We start from the raw sequence: 26,409 nt of genomic DNA, 5'->3' as shown, positions 1-26,409 counted from the left end.
GTCTAAGAAATTGGATTGAAAATGAGAGCCTTGAGTGCTCATTCTGTCTCTGTTCCTAACTAGAGCATTGTCACAACCTCTCTGGGCCTCACTTTCTTCATTTCTAAAATAAGAACCTTTACCCAGACCACTGGTTCTCAAACTTGGATCCCCTAAGCATCCACAGGCTGCTTTAATGTTTTTAGAAACTTAATAGGTGTATCTGAAGATGGCGGGTGTTGATTGAAATAAAGAGTGTAGGAAATAAATGAAGGCGTTTATTCGATAATCAAAGTGAGGAACTCGAGTCCTGGGAAATAGTCCAACAGAGTATTCTGAGGCACTGCTCCAGGGTCTACAGATCTGAGTGTAGTTTATATACTTTTTAACAAGGCAGTGCATGTGCAGGAAAGGGCTTACACGTCTAATAGTCACATACTTCAACGATGACATAAACAAGAATTTTTTGGTTATACGTCAAACGAGGCTTGGAATGTTGGTGTTGTCTGTGTGGAGGGCGGCAAGGCTAGGGTTGTTAAATTTTCCTTCAGTCTCCAAGAAATGCAGCTGGGGAAATGTGACAGCGAGGTACCTTTTATCTTCCTGTTGTGGAACTCTCCAGCTGGTGTCTTCAGTCATGAGGTGTGGGGCTGCAAGGTCATTCTAACACAGGCTTACGATGGCCTGCGTGGCTGCCTCACAGGACAGCATGGATTTTTGTACTGACCTTAACCCTATGTAGCTCGCTTGCTAGATTCACCTGTTAGACCAGGGAGAGGGGTCCCAAAAGTTTGTGCACACAGGCTACCAGAAATGCAAAACTTATTTGATTTTTAGTTGGAATCAGATTAATTCAGTGGTTTTCTCATGCTATCATAAGCTGTTTGATATCTAAGAAAAAAAAAAGGGAGCATTATTTAAATGCAAATAGATGAAAGTCATTCCTAGTTGGACCTAGGGAGAAAGAATAACAGAGGGTATGGGGGGTATCTTTTTGTATTAGAAAAGTTAGAAACTAGAGCTCATTCAAACTCAGAATTTTTTGTTTCTGTGGGTGTGGTTGTCTAATCAAAGCTCCTCCATCAGGTTCCCAATCCTAGGGAGCTTTTTAGAAATAGATTTTTGTCAGTTGGTCTGGGGTTAGGCCTGGCATGATAGATTTTTTTTAAACTCTCCAGGTGATTCTAATGTGCAGCCAGGGTTGAGAATGACATATATTCTCGGATGAATTGAGAATCCTATGTAAGGGAATTTTCTCTGTAATTTTTAAACTTTTTCATTCTCTTTTCTTCAACAACTCTTTCAGGCAGGCAGGGAGACAATGATTATTATTATCCCTTTTAAAGTCAGTGTGATATAGCTTAAGGGTTTATAATCAGTCCAACTTGGGTTCTAATTCGAGCTTCATCATAAATAACAAGCTGGGTTGTGTTGGGAAACTTGCTTCATCATACTTAACTTTAGTTTACTTATTTGTAAAGTGGGAGATACTGTTAGGCCTTTATTAGTAATACTGTGACAACTGCTTGATAGAATACATGTACTGTGAAAGAGGCAAGTACGTTTTAAATAGACAATAGTTGGTGGCTATTATTTCAGTTGGAAAGGTGAATAACTTGAATCTCAGAAGTGACTTGTCCAAGGTTCCATAGTTAAATAAATGGACAGGTCATCTGAATCCCAGTCTATCGCCTATTGTACCTTACCATTGTATTTGTTATCTTTCTGAACTATGTCAAGAGATATAAAAAATTCCCAATTGGAGAATTACTTTAACAAGTTATTTGTTGAATAATGTGTCTACTCTCTGAAATGGTGGTACTTAATTGACCAGAGTTATCACCTAGAAAGGGTTTAAAGTATTCACTTTATTTGGAGGAACTTCTGTTATAGAACTATTTTGGAAATTGCTGGTGAATATCTTCCATTTTTAAGTGCAAATATTTGGAGAAAATATTTACTTTGCAGTAAGATTGTGCTTCGTTACAATGAAGTCATATAGCCGCATTGACCTTATATAATACACATTAAGGCTCAAATGCAGAAATCTACTTCTTATGCCTCAAAATCTAGGAATGGGATGGTTTGGGTCCCTTCAATATTTGTCTCCATAACTTCTTAACAGACCCATGTCAACAGAAAACTTAGTAGCAAAGTAAAATTCTTAAAACCTGATTGTGTCTCAACTTGTAAGCAAAAACACGCAAGCAAGATCCTTATACTCCCATTATAAAGGTAATATGTATCGAGGGGGAGGCTAGAAAAGAAACAGAAGAGAATACATACTGTATTTTGATTTTATTTTCTGCAGATGGTTAGTGTGGTATATAGAGTATATCAATCAGGACTATATTTTATACACAGGTATTGGTTCCTCTTTTTTCACTGAACCTTATATTGGAAACATTTTTCTTTGTCATTGGATATTTCTCAAAAAATGATGTTGCATGGTAATCTATCAATTAATTTATTTAACCATCTCTCCATTGTTGGACATACAGGTTTTTATTTTTTGCTATTATAAATAATTCTCCATTAAATATTTTCATTTCCTTAGCATAAATTCTTGGAAGTGGAATATTTGGACTAATTTGATCGAAGGATATGAATTTTTTAAAGCCATTGATAGATACTGCCAAAATTTTCTTGCAGAAAAGTGTACCAAAATATAGCCTCTACTTTGCGAATAATATTATCATTATTTTTTAATTTTAACTTTTTATTTCAAACTAATTTTAGATTTCCAGAAAAATTACAAAACTAATCCAGATAGTTCCCATATACCTCTTACCCAATAGTTGCTAATTTTGATGGAGAGTAATAATTACCTTTGTGTTTTATAACATTACTAATTGAATCATTAAGGTTATCTTTATAGTATTGGCATACAGTTAAATTTATCTTTACAAAACTTTATGAAACAAAATAATTATCACTTTTTACAGGATTTTACAAAGAATTCATCACAAGTTGAATCGGATGATTCTCCAGATTTACTCTTTGACTTGACCCAGGATACAATACCACTGTCCCAAGAGGGATCAACAATTTATATAGAAGGTTTGGCTTAGCACTTTTTATAAATATAGTAAAAAGAGACTTGATGAATATACACGTGGAATGAATTTCTGTTTTGAAGTCCATACCTTCATGTTAAGTTTTTCATATATTGTCAGACAGAAGCTAATAGTTCTTGAATGCCTTTCTTTGGTGATTTTATATAAAAGTGTGTTTGATAATAGAATATTTTATTTCTTTCTCTTAAGTTGGCTAACATGTATTCTTTGAGTTCATGTTCACTTGGAACCAGCCATAGGGTGAAAAATCTTAATATAATTTCTGAGTCAGAGAAGTCCCCTGATGCCCTAATAGTATGGTTTTTAAAAAGTATTAATTATTTGGAAGGCCATTAGTATGAGAAAAAGTGTGTAGTTGTCAATGACTTCCTAATAGGCTAGTGTCTTTCTATTCAAATAAATGATGTAGATGTGATAGTTACATATGATTATAGAGTAGTGTTATAAAATGGCAGTACTAAAGAAATAGTGATTTGCAAATATTAAGTACTCAGTAAAGATCCATTGAAGGAGAAATGAAAATTTCCAATTGAAGAATTACAGTTCTTTGATTATATACCATAACATTCATTCATTCATTCATTAACCTGAAATAAATTAGTATGCCATGAAGGAATTTTATCTAGTTGAAAAATTCCCTATAATCAAAGCAATTACTGTTTCTATATTAGCAAATTTGATATATTTCACTAAATGGAGAGAGCTACAAAAGACTTTTGTTGACTGTTTAAATTGTTTACTAATAAGTTAATCTGCATTTACCAAACCAAAATAGAAAGATGTTTGTAGTAATATATGTTCCAAAAATATTTTCCAATTTTTGCTAATACTTTGTTTGATATCCACCCACCTAGGTGTCACTTACCTAGTTAGTAAGATAGCCAAGAACCAAATAAACAAGGAGGTACAAGAGTCGTCTGAAACCTGATTTTATAAAGCACATGGTCTTTATTCATAGACAAAGTCTGAATTCTTGAAGCTTCTGAGGGGAAAGACAATGACTCCTACTCTCTCTCTTTAAGTTGTTTATACTGCAGGGAGTGGAACTTTGCCCTGATGGTAAATATAAATAGGGCTGTAGTTGATTAGGAAGACATAGATTTGAGCCTCTATTCTAAAGATTTTTGTGGCCTTTACCAAGTTACCTAACCTCTTTACACCTCAATTTTCTCATGTTATTAATATAGCTATTTCTATTTTTCTCACTTAATGCTTTCATTCTCTAGACCTGAATCAGCCATTTGCAGATATAATTTTCATTCTTGCTCTGCTTATCTCAGGGCTTTTGTGAGGCTCAAATGAGATAAGTGAGAAGTGAAAAAATGCATTAAAGCTTTAAAGGACTTGACAATGAACAGTTGTTAGAATGATAATATGTGCTATGTGTTCAGAAGCATTATTAATGGACTCCTGTCTAAGATGATCATAGAAGGTTCTTGGAGAAGGTTGGATTTGAACTTGATTTTGAAGAATGAGAATAGGATTTCTCTTGGCACTGTTGAGGATAGTGAACAGCACAGGCCAAAAGCAGCAGAGATAAAGAAAGAGTCGGAATTTAAAATTATTGAGCTCAGAGTGATTTTAAGATGGAGATTTACTTGTGCTTTTAAAAATTATATATAGCACAGTCTATTTTCACTATACAGCCTGCTAGATAATCAGTTACCTAGTCCAAAATACCAGCACTCATTGATTGTTCAAGTAACCTAAGCATCTGAGAAGAATGTTGGCGCGATTACACAGAAATCAGTCCCAAGTGCCTGCAGTATAGCTGTCAGTAATCATGTGCTTGAAGATGGAAAGAATCATTTCCATGTTATCTTGAAGAATGAAACACAGATTTGACAGAGGAGCCCACTGATGTAAAACTCTTATTTTCCTGGCATATATCTATTCTACTGCTTCTCCTATTCGTGTACATATGGGAGCATTAAAATATGATGTGCAGTTTTAGAATCTTTATCACAAAGTATGATTGTGTGTTATTTTCAAAAGGACTTTTGCTGCATCTGGTTATAGCCTAAATAGCACCATTTCTCTTGCAAATGCCCTAGGTTACATAATCCTTTAGCTTTTAAGCTGATAGTTTTCAAACTAAAAACTATTTTTATCAATGAAATTTCTATTCAAACAAAATTTTATGTAAAAGTCTAATTTAAAAAACAAGGTAAAAGGAGTTTCTCTATCTGACATGCCCACTCTGTTCCCTAAGACAGAACCATTAGGCTTAGGGGAACATAGTTTGAAAGCCATTATACTAACTCCAGACCGTTTCATATGAATGAGTGAGGTAATATCATTCAAGATTAGTTGTTTCTGCTTTGTACATAGGGAATAAACAGATAATTTAAACCACCTTTCAGGTTGTTAAGTGGAAAAAGAACCAACTTGAGATTTCCATTAGACATCTTAAGTTTTTAAAAAGTATTTTAAAGGATTTATCTATATTTTTAGAACAGCAATTGTTTTTGTTTATAAACTCAAATGTATTTAAGCATCTAAATACATTTTTGAAACTGAGCTTAGAGTATTCTCTGTGCTTTAATTTTTTTTGCTTGGGATTTTTTGGTCTGACTTCCTTCATGATACCTATTTATGTATTTCTTTAATTGAAGGCATCTTTAGAATTTTCTTGCATAAACAGTTTATTTCACGAATTGTCCATATATGTGTAATCCATAATAGCTGTTGTGCTATTACCTATTTCTACCTACTGTCTTTCTACCTATTGATCATCAAAATTTTGATCATTCTTTACTGTCCTTTGTATGATATTATAATTTAATTATATTACCTGTAATTTAGCTCCAAAGTATTTTTACTTAATTTTAAGTATAACGCCATTTTTGTAGCATTTGTAAGTAGTATTCTAAATTAAAGCATTTACAAATATCTTTCCCATTATTTAAATCATTGTAGGTATGGATCAAACTCTGCCTATATTAAAACGTCCTTCTGCTTCTAAAGTAAACAGTGTTAGTCCAAAAAAGCGAAAGACCAGTGAAGGTACTCCTGAAAAAAATCCTTGCTCTTCATTGTCTTCAGTGAACTCTCCTTCAGTGACACCCTCCCATGTTATGATATCAAAAGGTAAATATGAATTGGGCATATAAAAAAGGAATTGTATTATTTATACATAAATTTTAGAAATTGTGATGAATTTTAAAACTATTATTACTGTTTGCTTAAGGTTTGAAAAAGAAGAATTTGAGTCATAAATGTCCTTAATTTATTTTAGGTACAAATACCTCATCAACTCACTGTAAAACTGGAACGCCGTTTCTAAGATCTTGTCCAAAGTGCAATGTTCAGTTCAATCTTTTGGATCCTTTGAAATATCACATGAAGGTAAAACTTTTTCAAAATTTGATGTTTAAAAATATTAACAAATCTCTGTACTATTAAGGATTGATATATAGTAAATGCTAGTTTGTCCACATATTTAGATAAAAAATCTTCTCATTGGTGTTTTCATGTTACTTAAGTAAAAATTGATATTCATAATGATTATCTTTATACAAGATTTTAAAACCCTTCCCAATCAAATTTTAAAAATTAAGTTTATATATACTGTAGTATTGCATATTGTATTTTAATTTTTAATGAAAATAATGTATTAATCAGAATATTTTATTGACTAGGTCCTGCCATTCTTCAAAATTCTTATAAAGAAGGCATTTTATTAGGTGCTTAATCTTTCATATAACTTAAAAATTCCTTTTTTATACCTTATTTTTTGTCCATGGTGACATATACATGTCACATTACTCAATGAAAATCTTAGTCTTGCATTTTAATTTTCAACACACAGACGTAAACTCCTAATGGTGGAGCATTTTGTATGAAATAGTTTTAACTCAATCCAGAATATAGTTAGTGTAGTTATTATAAATTAATTCTAGCTTTATATTGGTGTAGGAAGCTCCTAAATTTAGGTTTTAGGTAATTTTCAAAGTACTAATGAGTATGAGGTTTAGGCATCACTCCACTTAAAATATTTTAGTAGCTATTACAGTGTTCTGTGTGCCTGTGAAAAGATAGTCTGCATTCTTCTTGCGTGCCCAGTATAAATAGCAGGAAGGGGGAAAGGAGGCAAGAAAAAAGGCAATGTAGATTATATGCAGGAAAGAAGGGATGAGAAGAGTGCAGAGCAAAGGAGCAACTTAGGAAAAGTTATTGCTCACTATTTCAAAGATTGGCAAATTTCTCATTGAAATTCAGCCTTTTACAAAAAATGTAGAAAGAAAAGGAGCATTCTAAAATTCCAAATACAATCTCTTGATTGCTGGGCAAACGTATATTTGATCTATTGCTAGTTCCACTTCCCTGAATGTGACTCCTGTTAACTGGACTTGGGGTTTTGGTTTTAGTTAAGGAGTACCTTCTACAGTGCTTTCAGTTTTCCTATTTATGTAACATTGTGTAGAGATATTTGATGTTTTTATGTTTTACATTATCAATGGAGAGAGAAAAGAAAGGGCTGAGTTTTTTAGTTATGTTTAGTTTATTTAATTTGGGGGGTAATATAGTCACTTCAAAAAGTATACTTCAAAAAGTATACGGCATACAGTGAAAAATCTCACCCCTGTCCCCTATTTGCCTGGTTCCCAATGTGACTCACAAAGGAAATAATTTTTTATTGATTTGTTTTCTATCCTATTTGAATTTCTTTCTGCATATACAGGCATACATGAAGGTCCTTATTTTCCACCTATTTTATACACAAATTATAGTATGTTATATATACTTCTGCACCTGGAGAAAGTGGCAAACATTCTCTAAAATGTAGGTTTATTTGTTGGAGCATTGTTTGTGATTAAAACTATGAGAGACTGGGGCCAACTCGGTGGCATAGTGGTTAAGTTTGCAAGCTCTGCTTTGGTGGCCTGGGGTTCACAGGTTCAAATCCCAGGTGCGGACCTATGCGCCGCTCATCAAGCCATGCTGTGGCGGCATCCCACATACAAAATGGAGGAAGATGGGCACAGATGTTAGCTCAGGGACAATCTTCCTCACCAAAAAAAAACAAAAACAAAAATCTATGAGAGACTTATCGCTTCTTGGCCTTTTTGCTAGGATCAAGTGTAAATCTATTAGAGACTTTTACATTTTAGCTTATACATCTTTATCAATTAAATTTTTATAGTATTACAGTGAGGATTTCCATTTTGGAAAAAACATGAGTTTTAGATTATTTGTGAATGATCTTTTGCTGTTATAGATAAGTAGATTATAATACCACAGAGATAATATGTTCTTCCAAAAGAAGAATACTTAGAGTGTAAGTCAAATATCCTATTGATCTAAGACTCAGTACTAAGCTTTCAAATATTATTTCATTTAATCCTCAGAAAATTTTTTAGGATAGATCTTTTTCTCACTTTTGTAGCCAATTAATTGGCATAGCTAAGATTGAAACCTCAGTCTCTCTGATGGCAAAGCCCAGGTTTCCACAAACACTTTTCTCCCCATTTTGAAAATTGTAGGGGCTATTTTCTTGAATATTATATGGAAACTTGAAAATAAGGGGTGTTATTCATTTTTAGGGTATGGAATTTGATAGTTATCAATCAGATCTAACATACTAATATGTTATTTAGGTTCCTATATCTTTGCTTATATTTGTCTACTTGCTCTGTCATGGTTTGAGAAAGGTCTTCAAGTCTCACATTACCACTATTTTCTTTGATATCTTCCAGTTGTGTTTTATGGTTGTTACTATTTAGGGTACAGATGGATCCGTCTCTTTTAACTTCATTGTGAATGTACCCTTTAGCATTTTTATAAAGTGTTCCCTTTTTGGCCTGGATTCTATTTTGTTTGATATCAAACTCACAACCCTTGCTTTCTTATTATTTCCATTTGCCTGTTATATTCATTGTTTATCTTTTTATTTTCAACCCTTCCAGATCACTTTGATTTTGGTATGTTTCTTGCTTTCACCAGAATTGTTTTTTGTTTTGTGATCCTACATGAAATTTCTTTTCTTTAGTAGTTGAGTTAAACCCATTTGTATTCATTGATAGGATAGATTTAATTGGCCTGATAGGTTTAATTGGTCTTTATTCTGTAACAATTTTTTGTTATGCTTTCTTTACTTTTATGTCTTTCACTTTGTAGTTACACTGTGTGTATGTTGTTTGGGTTTTTAGGAAAGTTTATATTTTTGCTCTCTAGTTATTCTTAAAGAATTCCTCTAGAGAAATTCTACAACTGAAAAGTGTGTACAATAAATGAATTCGTTTTATCTTATTGAAAATAAAATGCTCATGTATGAAAATATTCCACATTAGGGTCAGTTTATATGAGGTCTAAATTTTATTCATGAGGTCAGTTTCCCCTTCAGATATTTCAGCACTGTAGACAGAATGTGTTGAGGTGTTCAAGGTGTAACTAATGCTTCTCTCTTTGTGTCCCATACATTTTCTAGCACCTTGAGTCTGGAGAATGGCGGGTTATTTGTGCTCAAAGTCCAGTTCCAACCAGGCTTTACTGAAATACTACTGTATTATTTGATAGTTAAACATATACATAATGGCATAAAAAACTATCTTTCCTTTTAAGCTATATCTTGACACAGATATGAAATGTATGATTTTTGGCCAAGGAACAAGTTATTGTTAAATGTTCACATCTGAGAAGTTTAATTGCAAGGAAAAAGGTTTAGATATACAGTCAGCCCTCTGTATCCACATGTTCCTCATCCGTGGATTCAACCAACTGCAGATCCCAAGGCCTATAATGGTTGCATCTGTAACTGAATGTGCACAGACTTTTTTTCTTGTCATTAGTCCCTAAATAATACAGTATATAAATATAACAACTATTTACATAGCATTTACATTGTACTAGGTATTATAAGTCATCTAGGGATGATTTAAAGTATAGAGGAGGATGGGCGTAGATTATATGCAAATACTACACCATTTTATATAAGGGGCTTGAGCATCTGCAGATTTTGGTATTGCAGGGGTCCTGGAACCAATTCCCCTTGGATACCCAGGGATGACTGTATAGCCATCCATGATCTTAAAGTTTTCCATTTGTTTTCTAAGTTATTTCTTTATTAAGATAATAGGTGTTTATTGTTTGAATTTTTTGGACTATCTAAAGAAAGAAGCCAACATTTTGGTGACTGTCTTTCCAGATATATTGCCAAATATAGTTTTACATGAGCTGGGTCTAGTTTATAAACACAGAATCATTTTTTGGTATCTGCTTTTTTTAAAAAATATAAGTAAGGCTTATAGATTTTTTCTCTTTCAGCGTTGTTGTCCAGACATGGTAAATAAATTTTTGGAAATGATTAAAGTAGAACTTTCAAGTACTGAAAATAAAAATAAGACTGGTGCAGAGAAAGGAAAACTGATCATGTTAGTTAGTGACTTTTACTATGGAAGACATGAAGGAGCTGTTGATGATGAACAGAAGACTTACACAACCTTTAAATGCTTCAGTTGCTTGAAAGTTCTTAAAAATAATATTAGGTATGTAAATACTTATTTCTCTTTCTGTTTGAAAATTGGAATGCTACAGATGTAAACATTGTATCTTTATTTTTCTGTGCTGTCCAAGATAAGCGATTTTAACACTTTCCACTAAGAACAAAGGCAGGTTACCATGCTGAAAAGTTTGACACTTGGATCCACTTAGTTGTATTTCTTTCAGATAGCTTAATAAAGGACAAAATTTATTTTAACCTAGGGGAAAAATCAGTCCTTTTCTCTATATTTATCATAGAACTAGGAGTTTTCACAAGATATTTTTATTTTATAGCTGCTTTTGAATCTTACTTTTCCTATCACAAGAACTGCTTTATCCAGTTTGACCTCCCCATACTAGTCATATTTAATGCTCTAAATTTTTAATTGACATTTATAATTTTTAGCACATTTACCTTGCAGAGAAAGTGATCTTTTTTGGTGATCTTCTTTAGAGAAGTACCAGTTCTATGAAACATGCCTGTTTGATTTTATAACTTAACACATTTTAAAAGTAGAGATTTAGTTCTCAATGGAATTTTGAAGATTTATACATGTATGCTTTAAATTTTAGGAACTTGTACTTTGCAGTCTTTGAGTTATATGGAATATTACATATCTGTCATCCTAAGTGAGATAATAACAAGAACAAAGTAAGAAGACCTATTGATGAGTATTTTTCATTGGTTATATAGACTGACACCGTTTTTCCAACATTTTATTATAAAAATTTTCAAATATTCAGCAAAGTTGAAAAACTTATACAATGAACATCTGTATATTAACCACCATAGTTCTACCATTAACATTTTACTATGCTTTTGTTACCACGTATCTATTCATCCACAGACCCGTCTGATTTTTTGATACTTTTCAGAATAAATTGCAGACATCAGTGCACTTAGGTGAGATGTCTGTATGTATATGTTTATGTACCTAAATTGTGACATACATACACACTAACATATAAACTTTTAAAAATATTTACCATTGATAACCATCATTTGTAACTAGTATTCTTAAGCATCCTATAGGTCATTTCTAAGCCCAGCATTTATTTTCTGCTGAATTCTTGGGTCTAAAATGAATCACATTTGAAAAACCTTGAGATTTACTATAATATAAGCCTAAAACAATTATGATTGCTATGTTTATGGTTAGTGCTTTATAATTTTCAAAGATCTTTCACATACATTATTCATATGAGTTTTCACACTTCTTTTCCTCCTTTTATCAACACCTGACAGCCGTCAATTGCTAATGATCCCAGTAGCTCAACAGAAGAGAAATTGTGCTTTAAGAGATGTAACACTGAAACAATGTTATGGTAGAACTCTGTGACCTCCTTCCATATTTTCACAGTGAAATACATCAGAAAATGTTATTAAACTTGGAAAAATTCATAGAAAAGTGGTTCACCGGTTAAGTTTCGTGTTATACTTAAGTATTCTACATATGGCATTAGAAGTTCTTTCAGCAATAGCTTTTTGGCTTTTTCTTTAAGATTAGCCCATTTAATATTAAACATGAAATTTTTTTGTTTTTATTTCAAAAGACTTGTTACAGATTTCTAGATTATCAGACTATCTAGAAATTTTAGGCTAACCATATTTTATAGTATCTAGGAATTTTCTAGCATTTTTTGACATATTATTTAGTAAATGAAACCCAAACAGTAAACACTGGCTAATCAAAGATGTTTTATATGTTAAACAACATTTTACCTTAATGGTAAAAACTAGGATGGCAAATTGGTGGTTTTAGAGGATGGTAGAAGCTAATAGTTGAAGATTTCTACTCTCTGCCATGTCAACATATTGCAGGGTATTTTTTTTCCTACTCTCACCATAACCAGTTAGGGCTGTTGTATTCTGAGAAGAGCCTTGTGAGGGGTTTGCTTTTGCCCACATCTCCATCTACTGGTATGAGAAGTATGAGCTGCTGATGGAGGCAGTGTAATAATTGAGAGATAGCCAGTTGGTTAAGAGATTATTTTATACAGATAGATTTTATTACTTAAAGTTATGAGTTGAAAGTTCAGTAGCTCATGACCTTTATATGTAAATATTTAGGCAAGACTAGGACTTTTAAAAATAGATTTTAATAGAGATGATGTTAAAATGAAAGGAGGAAAAAAGATTCAAAGTGTACCGTAAGCAGCTCTAAAGAGAAGTTGTGTTTTGGAAATGTGAAAAGATAAATGTTAAAACATCTATGATGATTGCTATCTAGGTTGGTGACATTATCACTTCAAGATTATTTCCTTTAGGGACTCATGGTGAATGACTGTTAATATTTAACCCAGTCTTAAAATTATTATTTTGATTGAATAACTTTACTTTAAAATTCAGTAAAAAGTTTCAGTAAGCCCTTTGAAATAGATGCGCCTGTTTATATTCTATTCTCTGCTGTTGAGGGTCATAGTTCCTTCTCATGAGAAGCCTTTTAGGGAATGTGACATAGCAGAATGTAGAACTGAAAAATGGATGGGGCTACAAAGGGCACAGTCTCTGAGTTAAAATGAACTGTTTGTGCTAACAGTAAACCAATATCTTTAAATAAAACAAAAGGTTCTTGTAATTATAGGTATTAAAATTGCTATTACGTGCATTCAAAAACCAAGACACAAATAAAAACACTAATAATTTGTCTTTCAAGCAGCCGAGACCTATTGTATATCTCAAGGCCTTCAAAAGATTTTTCTCATGAGTCTGTAGCTGCTTTTGTTGGTAGGGTTTCCTTCCTTTAAGTATTTTATTTTAAAATATAAATAATGTTTCATGTGTGGAAAAGAAACATGCTGTTTTTCTTTACAAAGAATTTTTTTTAATCTGAAATGATGATGAAGAGTTATAGCAAATTAGTGGTATTTCATATTAAATATATAAATGGATTATTTTAAAACAAAGATGCAAAGAGAAATGTTTACTGAGCCACTTAACGAAGGTGATTATCTAAAGTGCACACTTTTCTAGATGACTTTATGGCTTTGGAGATGTTATTTTGAGTAATACAAATGCATTTTTAACATTTAGGTTCAGATACTTATGTGTGAGATTTTTCTTTGGTTATAAATCTGACTTTTTGCACCTGTTGACAATCATGTACAGGTTTATGAACCACATGAAACACCATTTGGAACTTGAGAAGCAGAACAGTGAGAGCTGGGAGAGCCACACCACCTGCCAGCACTGCTACCGTCAGTATCCTACACCATTCCAGCTGCAGTGTCACATTGAGAGTACGCACACCCCCCATGAGTTTTCTAGTAAGTCACAATTTCAGTGAAGTCCTGAACGGTAACAATTTTGATCATCTAAACTATGAGGAATCCTTAAGAATTCTGATAGAAAAATAAGAATAAGAAATGAACTTTGAGGGCCAGCCAAGAAGCATAGTGGTTGAGTTCGCGTGCTCCGCTTTGGCGGCCTGGGGTTCGTGGGTTTGGATCCCACGCACGGACCTGCACACTGCTCATCAAGCCATGCTGTGGCAGCATCCCATATACAAAATAGAGGAAGATTGGCACAGATGTTAGCTTGGGCCAATCTTCCCCACCAAAAAAAAAAAAAAGAAAAAGAAATGAATTTTTTAATTTGAGGGCAAAATTGAAAAACAAGTTTTAACTTGTATAAACTTTTCAATAAAATTACTTATTAAAATTGAAGTCCCTCTTGTAAGTAGGAACTTTCTTGGCATAACTCATGCATTATATGTAGGAGGCTAAATTTGAAAACTCAGATTACCTGGTTTGCAAATATGAAATCAATGGTGTTGATTTATACTCTAATAAGAAAAGTAACTGCAATAAGAGTTAAAATCACAGAGGCTGGAGTTAGACAGTGTGGATTTCAGTCCCAGCTCTGCCTCTTATTACAGCTGCGAGATATCAGGCAATTTACATATTCTTTCTGTGCTTCAAGTCCCTCATCTGAAAAAAATGGGGATAAAAATAGCAGTACCTCTTCTCAGTGATGGTATGAGAATTAAGTAAGCTAATTAATATAAATAAAGTGGCATCACAGAGTTAACAACTATAGATTTGTTAGACCCATCATCACTACTACTATTACTATTATTACTTCTTGTTGCTGTTGTTATGGATGAAAAGGTGATTCTTTTATTTATATACATCCTTAAGATAGTGTAATGTGTTTTTTTCCCACTTTCAGCTATTTGTAAAATTTGTGAATTATCATTTGAAACAGAACATACTCTTTTACAACATATGAAGGACACTCATAAACCCGGGGAAATGCCATATATTTGCCAGGTATGCACATGTTTTATTATGTACTTAGGTGTTTGTTTAATTTTCACGTGCTATGAAATAGTATTGTTCTTTTGATTTTTTTAACCATTTAAATAAAACGAGTTACTAAAATTGAAGACCCTCTTCAATAGTGGAAACTCTCTTGGTTTAACTCATGTGTGTGGAGGTGGTGGGTTGGATTTGGCCTGCAGGCCATAGTTTGCTGACCCCTGTACTAGACAAACAAAATGCCCTGCTGGAGAAAGACAAATATATGGACTTTCTTACCATGTAGAGAAGAATATGGACGTGTCAGAGAAATAGGAAATGCTGTTAGTTATGAGGAACTCAACTAAATGCTTTGGGGCCAGTATTTTTCCAGAATTTGAAGTGTTCCCATTAAGATAGCAAGATAAAGATAAATTGCCTCTGTCATAAGCTGGATGCTATTTAAAATCCAACAAAGAGAATACTCCATTTTATATAGCATGAAAAATTTTATGGGACAAGAGGGGTCAAAGTTTGAAAATTCAAGTCAAGGTAGGGGATAGTAAATCTGAAAAGAAGAAAGGACTCTAGTTATGTTTAGGAATATATTCCTAAACTTTGAAAGATAACTTATGTTTCAAAGATTATCTTTATTACTTGCAATAATAGGATTCTTGGTTGTCTGGGCAGCAGAGCTGAATTAATAGTACATAATGTTCCTCTAAACAGATGACTCATCATTGCTAATTTGACGTAATTTCATATCAGTTATAAATTTTCAAGTTAACCTAAACCTTCTTTATATTTCTAGGTTTGCCAGTTTAGATCATCAACATTTTCTGATGTAGAAACTCACTTTAGAGCATCCCATGAAAACACTAAGAACTTGCTGTGTCCATTTTGCCTCAAAGTTAGTAGAATGGCAACACCCTACATGAATCATTACATGAAGCATCAGGTGAGATTTAGCAGTTCTTATTTGTTCATTTTGTCTTAGTGAAAAGATATATATATATGTATAATGTAGAACATTGGTTAGATTTATTCTAGATGGAAAACAAAGTTGTTCCAAATAACACAATTAATTTATAATTTATGCTGAATTACTTGTGAAACTTCCACTTCTTTTCCTTGTCTGCTTCCTGGTGATGATGAGGCTCATGAACAGAGAAAATTCTGAAAGATAGGTAGAAATAGGAACTCTAGAGTGGAGGGGAAGTGGGAAGATGAGTGAAATATTTAGGCTGGGTATTTCAGCGGTCTAAGAGTGGTGAGAATGGGAATAATATTGAAGGTAGTTAATCAAGAGCAGTAGAAGGATAAGCTTGAACTGAGTTCATAATCTTCTGTTTTCCTCTTTCTGTTCAAATTTTATTTCCACTTTCTAGCCTACTTTTTCTTTTGTGAGGAAGATCAGCCCTGAGCTAACATCCATGCCAGTCCTCCTCTTTTTTGCTGAGGAAGACCAGCTCTGAGCTAACATCTATTGCCAATCCTCCTCTTTTTTTCCCTTTTTCTCCCCAAAGCCCCAGTAGATAGTTGTATGTCATAGTTGCACATCTTTCTAGTTACTGTATGTGGGACACGGCCTCAGCATGTCCGGACAAGCGGTGTGTCAGTGCATGCCCGAGATCCGAACCCGGGCTGCCAGTCGTGGAGTGCGCACACTTACCCGCTAAGCCACGGTGCTGGCCCCACTAGCCTACTTTTTATTATGAGAAGACATGGGTGTCATCAGTGACTCAGAATGATCTTTTGTAGCAGCCAATGACAAAGGAAACAGCAATGACATATTTCTACATATGTGAACTATGCCAGAGAACTATATTTAGGTTATAACTTGTTTCCTGGATGACTTTTGCCAGTTCTGCTATGTAATTTCTAGAATATCAGTATTAGTGCTTGCACCTTTCCGTTGAATTCTCATTTGATGCTTGCTGGTTCTTTTCCTGACACAATTAGACTATCCTTTATTTGGGCTGAAAACTTTGAGGAAACAATAAGCCTGTTCTTAAGTGCTTGAAAGAGCAATGGTACCTGTGTCAAAGTCAAAAGTCAATAAATTTACTGAATCTGATTATGTAATCAAGTTTTGTCTTCTTGCTAATCAGCTCATTGCATTTTCTTGTTATTGATTGCATTGTCACGGCCAATTTATTCAGCACTGGTGCTAACATTTCTTTCAGTTCCAGTCATTAGATAATCATGAAATCAACTTGTAGCTGATAATTGGGAAAAATCATAAAAGTAGAATATCCAAATATATTCAAGATCACCTATGCTATGACTAGGATGGTACCAATATGCTTATTTTTTTATCTTAGTATGCTACCTCACCCTTAAGAACCTCTGGCAAAATCTTTCTATTCTAGGGTTTTCCAAACAGTGTTCTATCAGATGTTAATAGATGTTCTGCTCTAAAATTTTTCCTGGAAAGAGAAATTCAGTAAATGGCTGGATTTACAAAATTCATAGTTTTTTGTTTATTTTTTTAAAATAGGACGTTCCAGAGCTTTTAATATGCTGAAAAACATCACAAATCTCCAAGCAAGGGATATTGTATATATTGTTCCCAAAACTTATTTGACCGTCGAACGCTTTATTTGCACAATACCTATTAACATTTCTTGAGGAATAGAGTTTGGGAAACACTGGTCTTGGTGCTGTATATTTCATCTTTTGACCTTTGATTTTGAAAGGAAGAATGAGATATAAAGCCGTAGCTCTGACTATTTCATTATGAAGCTGTTAACATAATTCTTTCTCCAGTGCTTTACTAAGCTCTAGAGCGAGGTATAGATGTGGAGGGAGTGATATATGCTTAGAAAGGTAAGAAAGAGATGAATGGACCTGCTCTGTGGATTGTGTCTCCTTAGTGGTTTACCTGATCTGTAGTCACTGTTTGTACCCTGAGTTGTATGTCTGAACTTGCCACATGTGTAGGAGAGAGTTAGCCCAGTAGGTCTGAGTTGCTCAAATCATGCTCATTGTCAGAAGAGTCTACTTGCATAACTGACCCTTGGCTAACTCCTAGAAACTGAGCCTTTGTTATTAACTGATGAATGTTTTACATACTTAGAACATTGAGCCATGTTGTACCAGCTTTTCCAGATCATTTGTGCAAAAAAAATGATTATGGTGAATACCTGCTTTTCTTCTGGGAGTCATGATTTGGTGACTGAACCCCATAAAAAAAACCTGGGGTCTTAGACTCAAGAGAGCTTCCCTGGCAAAAAAACACTACATACATGTTGCTGCAGTTGGTTGCTGGGAGATTGGTTAAGCATGTCCTATGCGACTCCATTGGGAGATGGGAATTGGAAACTGACACCAGTATCCTCCAGACTCCACCCAACGCACATTTTTCCTTTACCAATCTGGCTCTGTGCCCTTTCACTGTAATAAATCATAGCTGTGAGTATAACAACTCCTAAGTCCTATAAGTCCTTCTACTGAATCATCAAACCTGGGCGTAGTCTTGGACACTACTGACACACCATGGGTGCCCAATTTTTTTGCTAAGTTTGGAGTACCTAAGAGGTAGGCAGTCAGCAGTCAAGAGAGGAAAGAATCTATTAATAAGGATCATCAGGCATCCTTTAAAGTATATGCAATTTATATAATTGTTCACAGAAGACTCAAAAACCATAGCTGAGCAGAATTATAAACATGTAATTGAGATGATATTAGTGTGATTTTAGACCATAAGAATTGTTGAACCTATGGCTCATTTTATTCTTTTTGAAGACTTTGGTTGTAACTTTTTCCTAAAAAAATATATTATTATGCCTTAAGTGATTTTAGAGCTAACAAAATAGTTTGTACAACTTTTAAGAAAGAATGAAGTATTTTAGATGTTTTAAATATCCTCATTAAATCTTTATAATAATAATAAGCAGTTAACCTAAACTAATCACTTGCCATATGACAGTCACTAGTGCTTTTACTTGCATTGTCTTATTTAATCCTCACAACCACCCTACAAAGCAGATGTGTGATCATTTCCATTTCATAGATGAGGAAACAATGCTCTATAGAGAGTAACTTGCCCAATGTCACATTCTCTAATAAATGGCAGAGCCAAAAATTCACTTAGAGCCCAAGCTCTTACCACAGAGTCATATTCTTCACTAACATTAGTTCTAACGGCAGATATTACCGATAGTCAGAATTAGCCTTTAAAATTCCTCATATCGAGGGCCGGCCCCGTGGCTTAGCAGTTAAGTGCGCGCGCTCCGCTGCTGGCGGCCCGGGTTCGGATCCCGGGCGCGCACCAACGCACGCTTCTCTGGCCATGCTGAGGCCACGTCCCACATACATCAACTAGAAGGATGTGCAGCTATGACATACAACTATCTGTTGGGGCTTTGGGGGTAAAATAAATAAATAAATAAAATCTTTAAAAAAAAAAAAAAAGAAAGAAAATCTCTCATATCACCCAAACAATATAGTATACTTGTCAAAAGGTTTAACACAGACAATTTTTTCTCTATCCTTGGAACAGTTTACCATTTTTTTGGTTGAACATGATGTTATTAAAAAATGTACTGTATTGTCATCATCCTTACTGCATCGCAAGCATACATGCATGAGAGAGATATGCAAGACTTAAGTCTAACTGAGGAAATAGTAGATTAATGTCTTCCATCTCAGGGCTCTGGGCAATTGCTCATTGAATGGAATGGCAGACATTTTGAACTAGTTAAATTGTGCCTGCTTCTCACGTGCTTCTGTCAGTCTCTTGCTGTCTGCCCCATTATTTATTTAACAAATATTTATTGAGTGCCTAGTATATGCCAGAGATTGTTTTACAGAAGTGAACAAAACAAAGTTTGTGTCCTCTGGAATTTGCATTATGGCGGAGAAGGATTGGGTGTATGTGTGTGTTGTGTCTGAGTATACATGTCTGCCAGTTGGTGATAAGTACCATGGGAAGAAAATATGAGAGGATAGGGAGTGCCAGGGCTTAGGAGATGAAGGAGTAATTTCTGTTTTTTATATGGTGTGGTCCAAGAGAGCCTCTCTGAAGGAAATAAGGCAGTAAGCCATGTGGATATCTGAGAGAGAATGTTCCAGGCAGAGGGAACAGTAAGTAAGCAGTGAGGCGAGCATATATCTAGATGTTCAAGGAGTAGGAAGGAGGCCAGTGTGGCTGGAGGATGGTAAACAAGTGGGAGGAAGAGTAGTAGGAAATGAGGTTGTAGCAATAGAATGCAGGGCAGATGGTGTAGGGCCTTGTAAGCCAAAGTCAGGATTTTGGAGTGTTATGGAAGCCATTAGAGGGTGTAAGCATGTGAGCGATCACTGCGGCAGCTATGGAGAGAATAGACTGTTGGGAGGAAAGGGTGGAAACAAGGAGAAGGTAGGAGGCTATTGCCAGAGTCCAGGTGAGTGGCTTGGACTGGTATGGTGGCATTGGTTGGAGGTGATGAAAAGTGGAAAGATTATGTGTTTGAAGGTAGAGCTGACAGGTTTTATTAATGATTGGATGTGGGGTGTGAGAGAAAGAGAAGAATTAAGAGTGACCAAGCTCTTCTGTCCTGAGCAGCTGCAAGAATGGCATTCCCATGTACTGCAATATTGGGAAGACTAAGGAAGGAACAGATTTTTTTGTGTGTGAGGAAGATCAGCCCTGAGCTAACATCTGATGCCAATCCACCTCTTTTTGCCGAGGAAGATTGGCCCTGGGCTAACATCCATGCCCATCTTCCTCCACTTTATATGGGATGCTGCCACAGCATGGCTTGACAAGCGGTGCATCGGTGCGCACCCGGGATCCGAACCTGTGAACCCTCGGGCCACCGAAGCGGAGTGCGCGCACTTAACCACTACACCACTGGGCCAGCCCCAGGAAGGAACGGATTTTATTTTGCAGGTGGATGGGAGGAAATCTAGAGTTCAGTTTTGTCCATGTTGATTTGAAATGCCTATTAGACAGCAAGAAGTGATGTTGAGTAGGCAGTTGGAAGGATGCTATTTAAAATCATGAAACTGGATGAGATATAGGCACAGGTAGAGAAAAGATTTCTGGGAACTGTACTCTGGGGAACTTTCTATCTGTCCTATTCGCTTGCTATCTGTTTCTTGACTGAGATTTTTTTTTCCCTCTTTCCCCCTCTCGTGAGCACGTATAGGTGAATCTGTTTACATTGCCTGTACTTATGATATGATCCAATGCACCAAACTTCTAAAATAGTCTTAAGATGAAACTAAAATAGCAATACAAACATGTTATATTTATATAGCGCTTTGAACTTTGTAAAGAACTTTTATTTATTAAATGCCTGCTATACACCAGTAACTTCTAGGTGCTTTCATATATGTTACCTCAATTGATTGTCCTAAATGATTATTCGTGTTTTAAATGGAAATAGTGATGGGCCTGTGGAGGTACTGCTTTAGGGAAAACATTCTTTTGTATTTGTATATTGTTCTAAATTTACATATAAATATAAAATATATTTTTTAACTAATGAGAGCATATACATAAAGATTACAATTGATAATAAAGAGTGGAAAGAACACTAACTAGCTATGAGCAAGTGACTTAGATCTCTCTTGGGTCCTATTTACCATTGGCAAAATAATAGGACCGGGTTTGAGAAGGGACACAGTCAAATAGTAGATTGGGATCAGTTGCTCTGATTTATGCTTCTATACCCATTCTGTCCAACATCATAGCCACTAGCCACATGTGTCTATTTAAATTTAAATTAATTAAAACTAAATAAAAGTTAAAAATCAGTTCTTCTGTTGCAGTTACCACATTTCAAGTGCTCAATAACCACATGTGGCTAGTGGATACCATATTGGACAGTCAGCTATAGAACATTATCATCACTGTAGAAAGTTCTACTGGACAGCACTGCTTTATACAACCATTTCTATAACATAACTTTTTGGGGAGTGTCTGGTTAAATTTGTTTGGTTCTAGAAATTTCAATTTATTGTGCCAACTTACACAACAAATTGAAATAAAAATTAAAAAGAATTTGCTCTTTTCAATGATAAAAATATAATACAGCTCATTTTTACAGTATCATGTGTTTGAATATTTTATACTTCAAATTTATAATTAGAAAAGCTTTCACACTACAAATGATATGGGACTTTTCCCATTGAAACCTAATTGATATAATTTTTATGTCGATTACCAAGTGGTAACAAATACTTTTGAAACCCAAATCCTAATGCAAGAAATGCTTTTAAAGAATGAAATAATATTTTGATATTATTTATGATGGGATATGGTAAAATACTGGTTGTGAAATTATTTAGCTATTAGAATTAAGAGCAATTTTAAGTCTCAGGATTCGTGGGGGTAGAAATGATTATTTCTAATATTTTTTTTGTAAACAGAAAAAAGGAGTTCATCGTTGTACAAAATGCAGACTACAATTTTTGACCTGCAAGGAGAAAATGGATCACAAGACCCAGCATCGGACATTTATAAAGCCTAAAGAGCTAGAAGGATTGCCTCCTGGTACAAAAGTGAGTTTTAAATATGTTGTATTTTAACATTTTATATGATAATAGAAATAAATGCCTGCCTGGTTTTATCTACTGAATATAATATTAAAATTGACTTCTGGAGCCGGCCAGGTGGTATAGTGGTTAGGTTCACGCACTCTGCTTTGGTGGCCCAGTGTTCACGGGTTCAGATCCCGGGCATGGACCTACATACCTCTCATCAAGCCATGCTGTGGCAGCATCCCATCATACAAAATAGAGGAAGACTGACACAGATGTTAGCTCAGGGCCAATCTTCCTCACCAAAAAAAAAAGTTCATTTCTGATTGTCATTAAGATTTTAATTTTAGGGGGCTGGCCCCGTGGTGTAGCGGTTCAGTGCACGTGCTCCACTGCTGGTGGCCTGGGTTCGGATCCCGGGCACACACCAACGCACTGCTTGCCGGCCATGCTGTGGCGGCGTCCCACATAAAGTGGAGGAAGATCGGCATGGATGTTAGCTCAGGGCCAGGCTTCCTCAGCAAAAAGAAGAGGATTGGCATGGATGTTAGCTCAGGGCTGATCTTCCTTGCAAAAAATAAAAATAAAGATTTTAATTTAAGGTTTTACCACTCTTATGCTTGGCAAGAAAAACTTCATCCATTGTTTTTTAAGTTAATTGATGTGTGCTACATTGGAGCGTATTCCTTTGTAGTGAGTACAACTAGGTTAACTGTAGACTGACTCAACAGGTTATTTCAATATTCTATAGGCTATTGAGCTAGTCCAGTTGGCAGCATATATGTCTGCTTCAGCTGCTAGACCATAAGGTCAGGAATCATGTTTAATTTATCTTTGTACCCGCAGAATCTATCATAGTGCCTTGAATGCCATAGTTTGTGGAAATTGGTATTGCTGAGTCTACTCTCAGAGAAGCAAGTTCTGCTCCTGAATGGCATTGCTATTTTAAGTGAGCAAACACACATCTGACTACATATTTCCTGTTTCCTGTTGGCCTTATGTACGTCTGTTTTCTCTGACTTTTTAATGTAAAGTCAGCTCCTGACTATTTGCTCCACTGGAGGGATGCATAATCCAAAGTGAAATAATTCCCAAACATTTATATTTGGCTTTGAGGACTTATCTTTGAATATGAGTATGTCTGCTATTTGAATTATTTAAAATAATGTAAAGCAATGCTCTGAAGATCTAGAGTGAGAGAAGCTATCCAGTCTCCTTCACCTATTATTCCCTTTCCTGGAATCCATTCATTCCATGCAGGGACTAGACATGCAGAATACTAATGTAAACAGTGCAGTCCTCTCTCATATCTTCTCTTATTAATAATAATAGTAATAATTAGTATGTTGTAATAATAATAATACTAAATGTCTTGTAGCACTTTAGAATTGAGCTTTTCAGTGTGCTTTTTCATACATTCTATTATTTAATCCATGTAGCAATTCAATGAGGTAGACAAGGCAGGTGTTATTCCCATATTATAGATGAGGAGGCTTAGAGAGGATAAGTTACTTACTTAAGGTCACATGGCTAGAAAGAGGTAGTAGTGAGATTTAACCTTGGGTCTTTTAACTCCTGGTTTGGTGTTTTGTATGATACCAAACCACATGTATTTCATAGGACTTCCGTATTGGCTGCTCCTCAAGTATATAGAGATAGTATAGTCAAATGATTAAAGAGAATGTTAATACAAAGAATCCTAAAATTTGTATGGAACAACAAAAGACCCCGAATAGCCAAAAGAATCCTGAGAAAAAAGAACAAAGCTGGAGGTATCACACTCCCTGATTAGCTATAATAATCAAAACAGCATGGTACTGGCACATAAACAGACACACAGATCAATGGAACAGAATAAAGAGCCCAGAAATAAAACCACACATCTCTGGACACCTAATTTTCGACACAGGAGCCAACATCATACAATGGAGAAAGGAAAGTCTCTTTAATAAATGGTGTTGGGAAAACTGGACAGCCACATGCAAAAACATGAAAGTAGACCATTATCTTACACCATACACAAAAATTAACTCAAAATGGATTAAAGACTTGAATGTAAGACCTGAAACCATGAAACTTCTAGAAGAAAACATAGGCAGTACACTCTTCGACCTTGGTCTTAGCAGCATAGTTTCAAGTACCATGTCTGACCAGGCAAGGGAAACAATAGAAAAAATAAACAAATGGGACTACATCAAATTAAAAAGCTTCTGTACAGCCAAGGAAACCATCAACAAAACGAAAAGACAACCTAACAATTGGGAGAAGGTATTTGCAAACCACATATCTGATAAGGGATTAATATCCAAAATATATAAAGAACTCATACATCTCAACAGAAAAACTAACAACCCAATTAAAAATGGGCAAAAGACCTGAACACACATTTCTCCAAAGAAGATATACAGATGGCCAACAGGCACATGAAAAGATGTTCAACATCATTAACTATCAGGGAAATGCAAATCAAAGCTACAACGAGATATCACCTCACACCCGTCAGAATGGCTATAAATTAACAACACAGGAAACAACAAGTGTTGGATAGGATGTGGAGAGAATGGAACTCACGTACACTGCTGGTGGGAGTGCAAACTGGTGCAGCCACTATGGAAAACAGTATGGAGATTCTTCAAAAAATTAAGGGTAGAACTACCATACGATCCAGCTATTCCACTGGTGGGTATTTATCCAAAGAATGTGAAAACACGAATGTGTAAAGATACATGCACCCCTGTGTTCATTGCAGCGTTATTCACAATAGCCAAGACTTGGAAGCAACCTGAGTGCCCATCAAGGGACAAATGGATAAAGAAGTTGTGGTATATATACACAATGGAATACTACTCAGCCATAAGAAATGATCAAATCCAGCCATTTGTGACAACACGGATGGACATTGAGGGTATTATGCTAAGCGAAAGAAGTCAAAGGGAGAAGGTCAAATACCATGTGATCTCACTCATAAGTAGAAGATAAAAACAACCGCAAACAAACAGATAGAGACAGAGATTGGATTGGTGGTTACCGGGGAGAGAGGAGAGCAAAAGGGATGATTAGGCACATGTGTGTGGTGATGGATTGTAATTAGTCTTTGGGTGATGAACGTGATGTAATCTATGCAGAAATAGAAGTATAATGATGTACACATGAAATTTATACAATGTTATAAACCAATGTTACTGCAATTAACAAAAAAAGCACTTGAAACCCAATAAATAAATAAATAAGTAGACTGTTAATAGGGGACTGTGTTATCCATTATTAATCAATGAGTATAATCAAACATTTTCTTTTTCTGAATCCTAGATGATAAATTTTATGTTAGCTCCCTTTAAGGAAATTGTGAATATTATTAGACTCTCCATGCTGTATGATGAATTGATGTAACCTGCACAATGAAATCTTAGAATATGTGGTCTTTTATGACTAGTTTCTTTCACTTAGCATGTTTCTCAGATTCATCCGTATTGTAACTTGTATCAGTACTTCATTCATTTTTATGGCTGAATATTATTCTATTGTATCGGTAGACCATATTTTATTTATCCATTCATCAGTTGGTGGATATTTGGGTTGTTTCTACTTTTTGGCTTTTATGAATAATGCTTCTATGAAAATTCACATACAAGTTTTTGTGTGGACATAGTTTTTCATTTCTCTCGGGTAGAACTGCTAGGAGTAGAACACCTAGGAGTGGAATTACTGGGTTATATGATAAGTCTTATGTTTAACTTTTTGAGGAACTGCCAGACTGTTTTCCAAAGCTACTACACCATTGTACATTCCCACCAGCAATATATGAGGATTGCAGTTTCTCCACATGCTTGTCAACACTTGTTATTATCTGTCTTTTTTGTTGTATCCATTCTAGTTGGTCTGAAGTAATATCTCATTGGAGTTTTGATTTGCAATTTCCTTGATGATTATTAATGTTGAGCACCTTTGATGTGCTTATTGGCCATTTGTATATCTTCTTTGAAGAAATGCCTATTCAGATTATTTGCTCATTTTTATTTATTTGTCTTTTTATTGAGTTAAGAGTTCTTTATATATTCTGTATACAAGTCCCTTATTAGAGATATGATTTGCAAATATTTTCTCTCATTCTGTATGTTGTCTTTGCACTTTCTTAATGGTGTCCTTTGAAGCACAAAAGTTT

At 34.8% G+C, this 26,409-nt stretch overlaps 1 protein-coding gene across 2 annotated transcripts in view; it reads left to right on the top strand.

The window, feature by feature from the left end:
* ZNF280C (zinc finger protein 280C) overlaps positions 1–26,409 on the top strand; it is a 57,841-nt gene that overhangs the window by 18,668 nt on the left and 12,764 nt on the right. For both annotated transcript variants that reach the window (XM_058536712.1, XM_058536711.1), the window contains exons 7-14: positions 2,925–3,039; positions 5,976–6,146; positions 6,295–6,404; positions 10,323–10,543; positions 13,648–13,805; positions 14,710–14,810; positions 15,589–15,735; positions 22,137–22,268. In XM_058536712.1, the coding sequence (XP_058392695.1) occupies positions 2,925–3,039; positions 5,976–6,146; positions 6,295–6,404; positions 10,323–10,543; positions 13,648–13,805; positions 14,710–14,810; positions 15,589–15,735; positions 22,137–22,268 (1,155 nt within the window). The remainder of the gene's footprint in view (positions 1–2,924; positions 3,040–5,975; positions 6,147–6,294; positions 6,405–10,322; positions 10,544–13,647; positions 13,806–14,709; positions 14,811–15,588; positions 15,736–22,136; positions 22,269–26,409) is intronic.

This window comes from Diceros bicornis, chromosome X, assembly GCF_020826845.1.
Source record: "Diceros bicornis minor isolate mBicDic1 chromosome X, mDicBic1.mat.cur, whole genome shotgun sequence".
NCBI lineage: Eukaryota > Metazoa > Chordata > Mammalia > Perissodactyla > Rhinocerotidae > Diceros > Diceros bicornis.
This window is presented reverse-complemented; position numbering and strand designations above follow the sequence as displayed.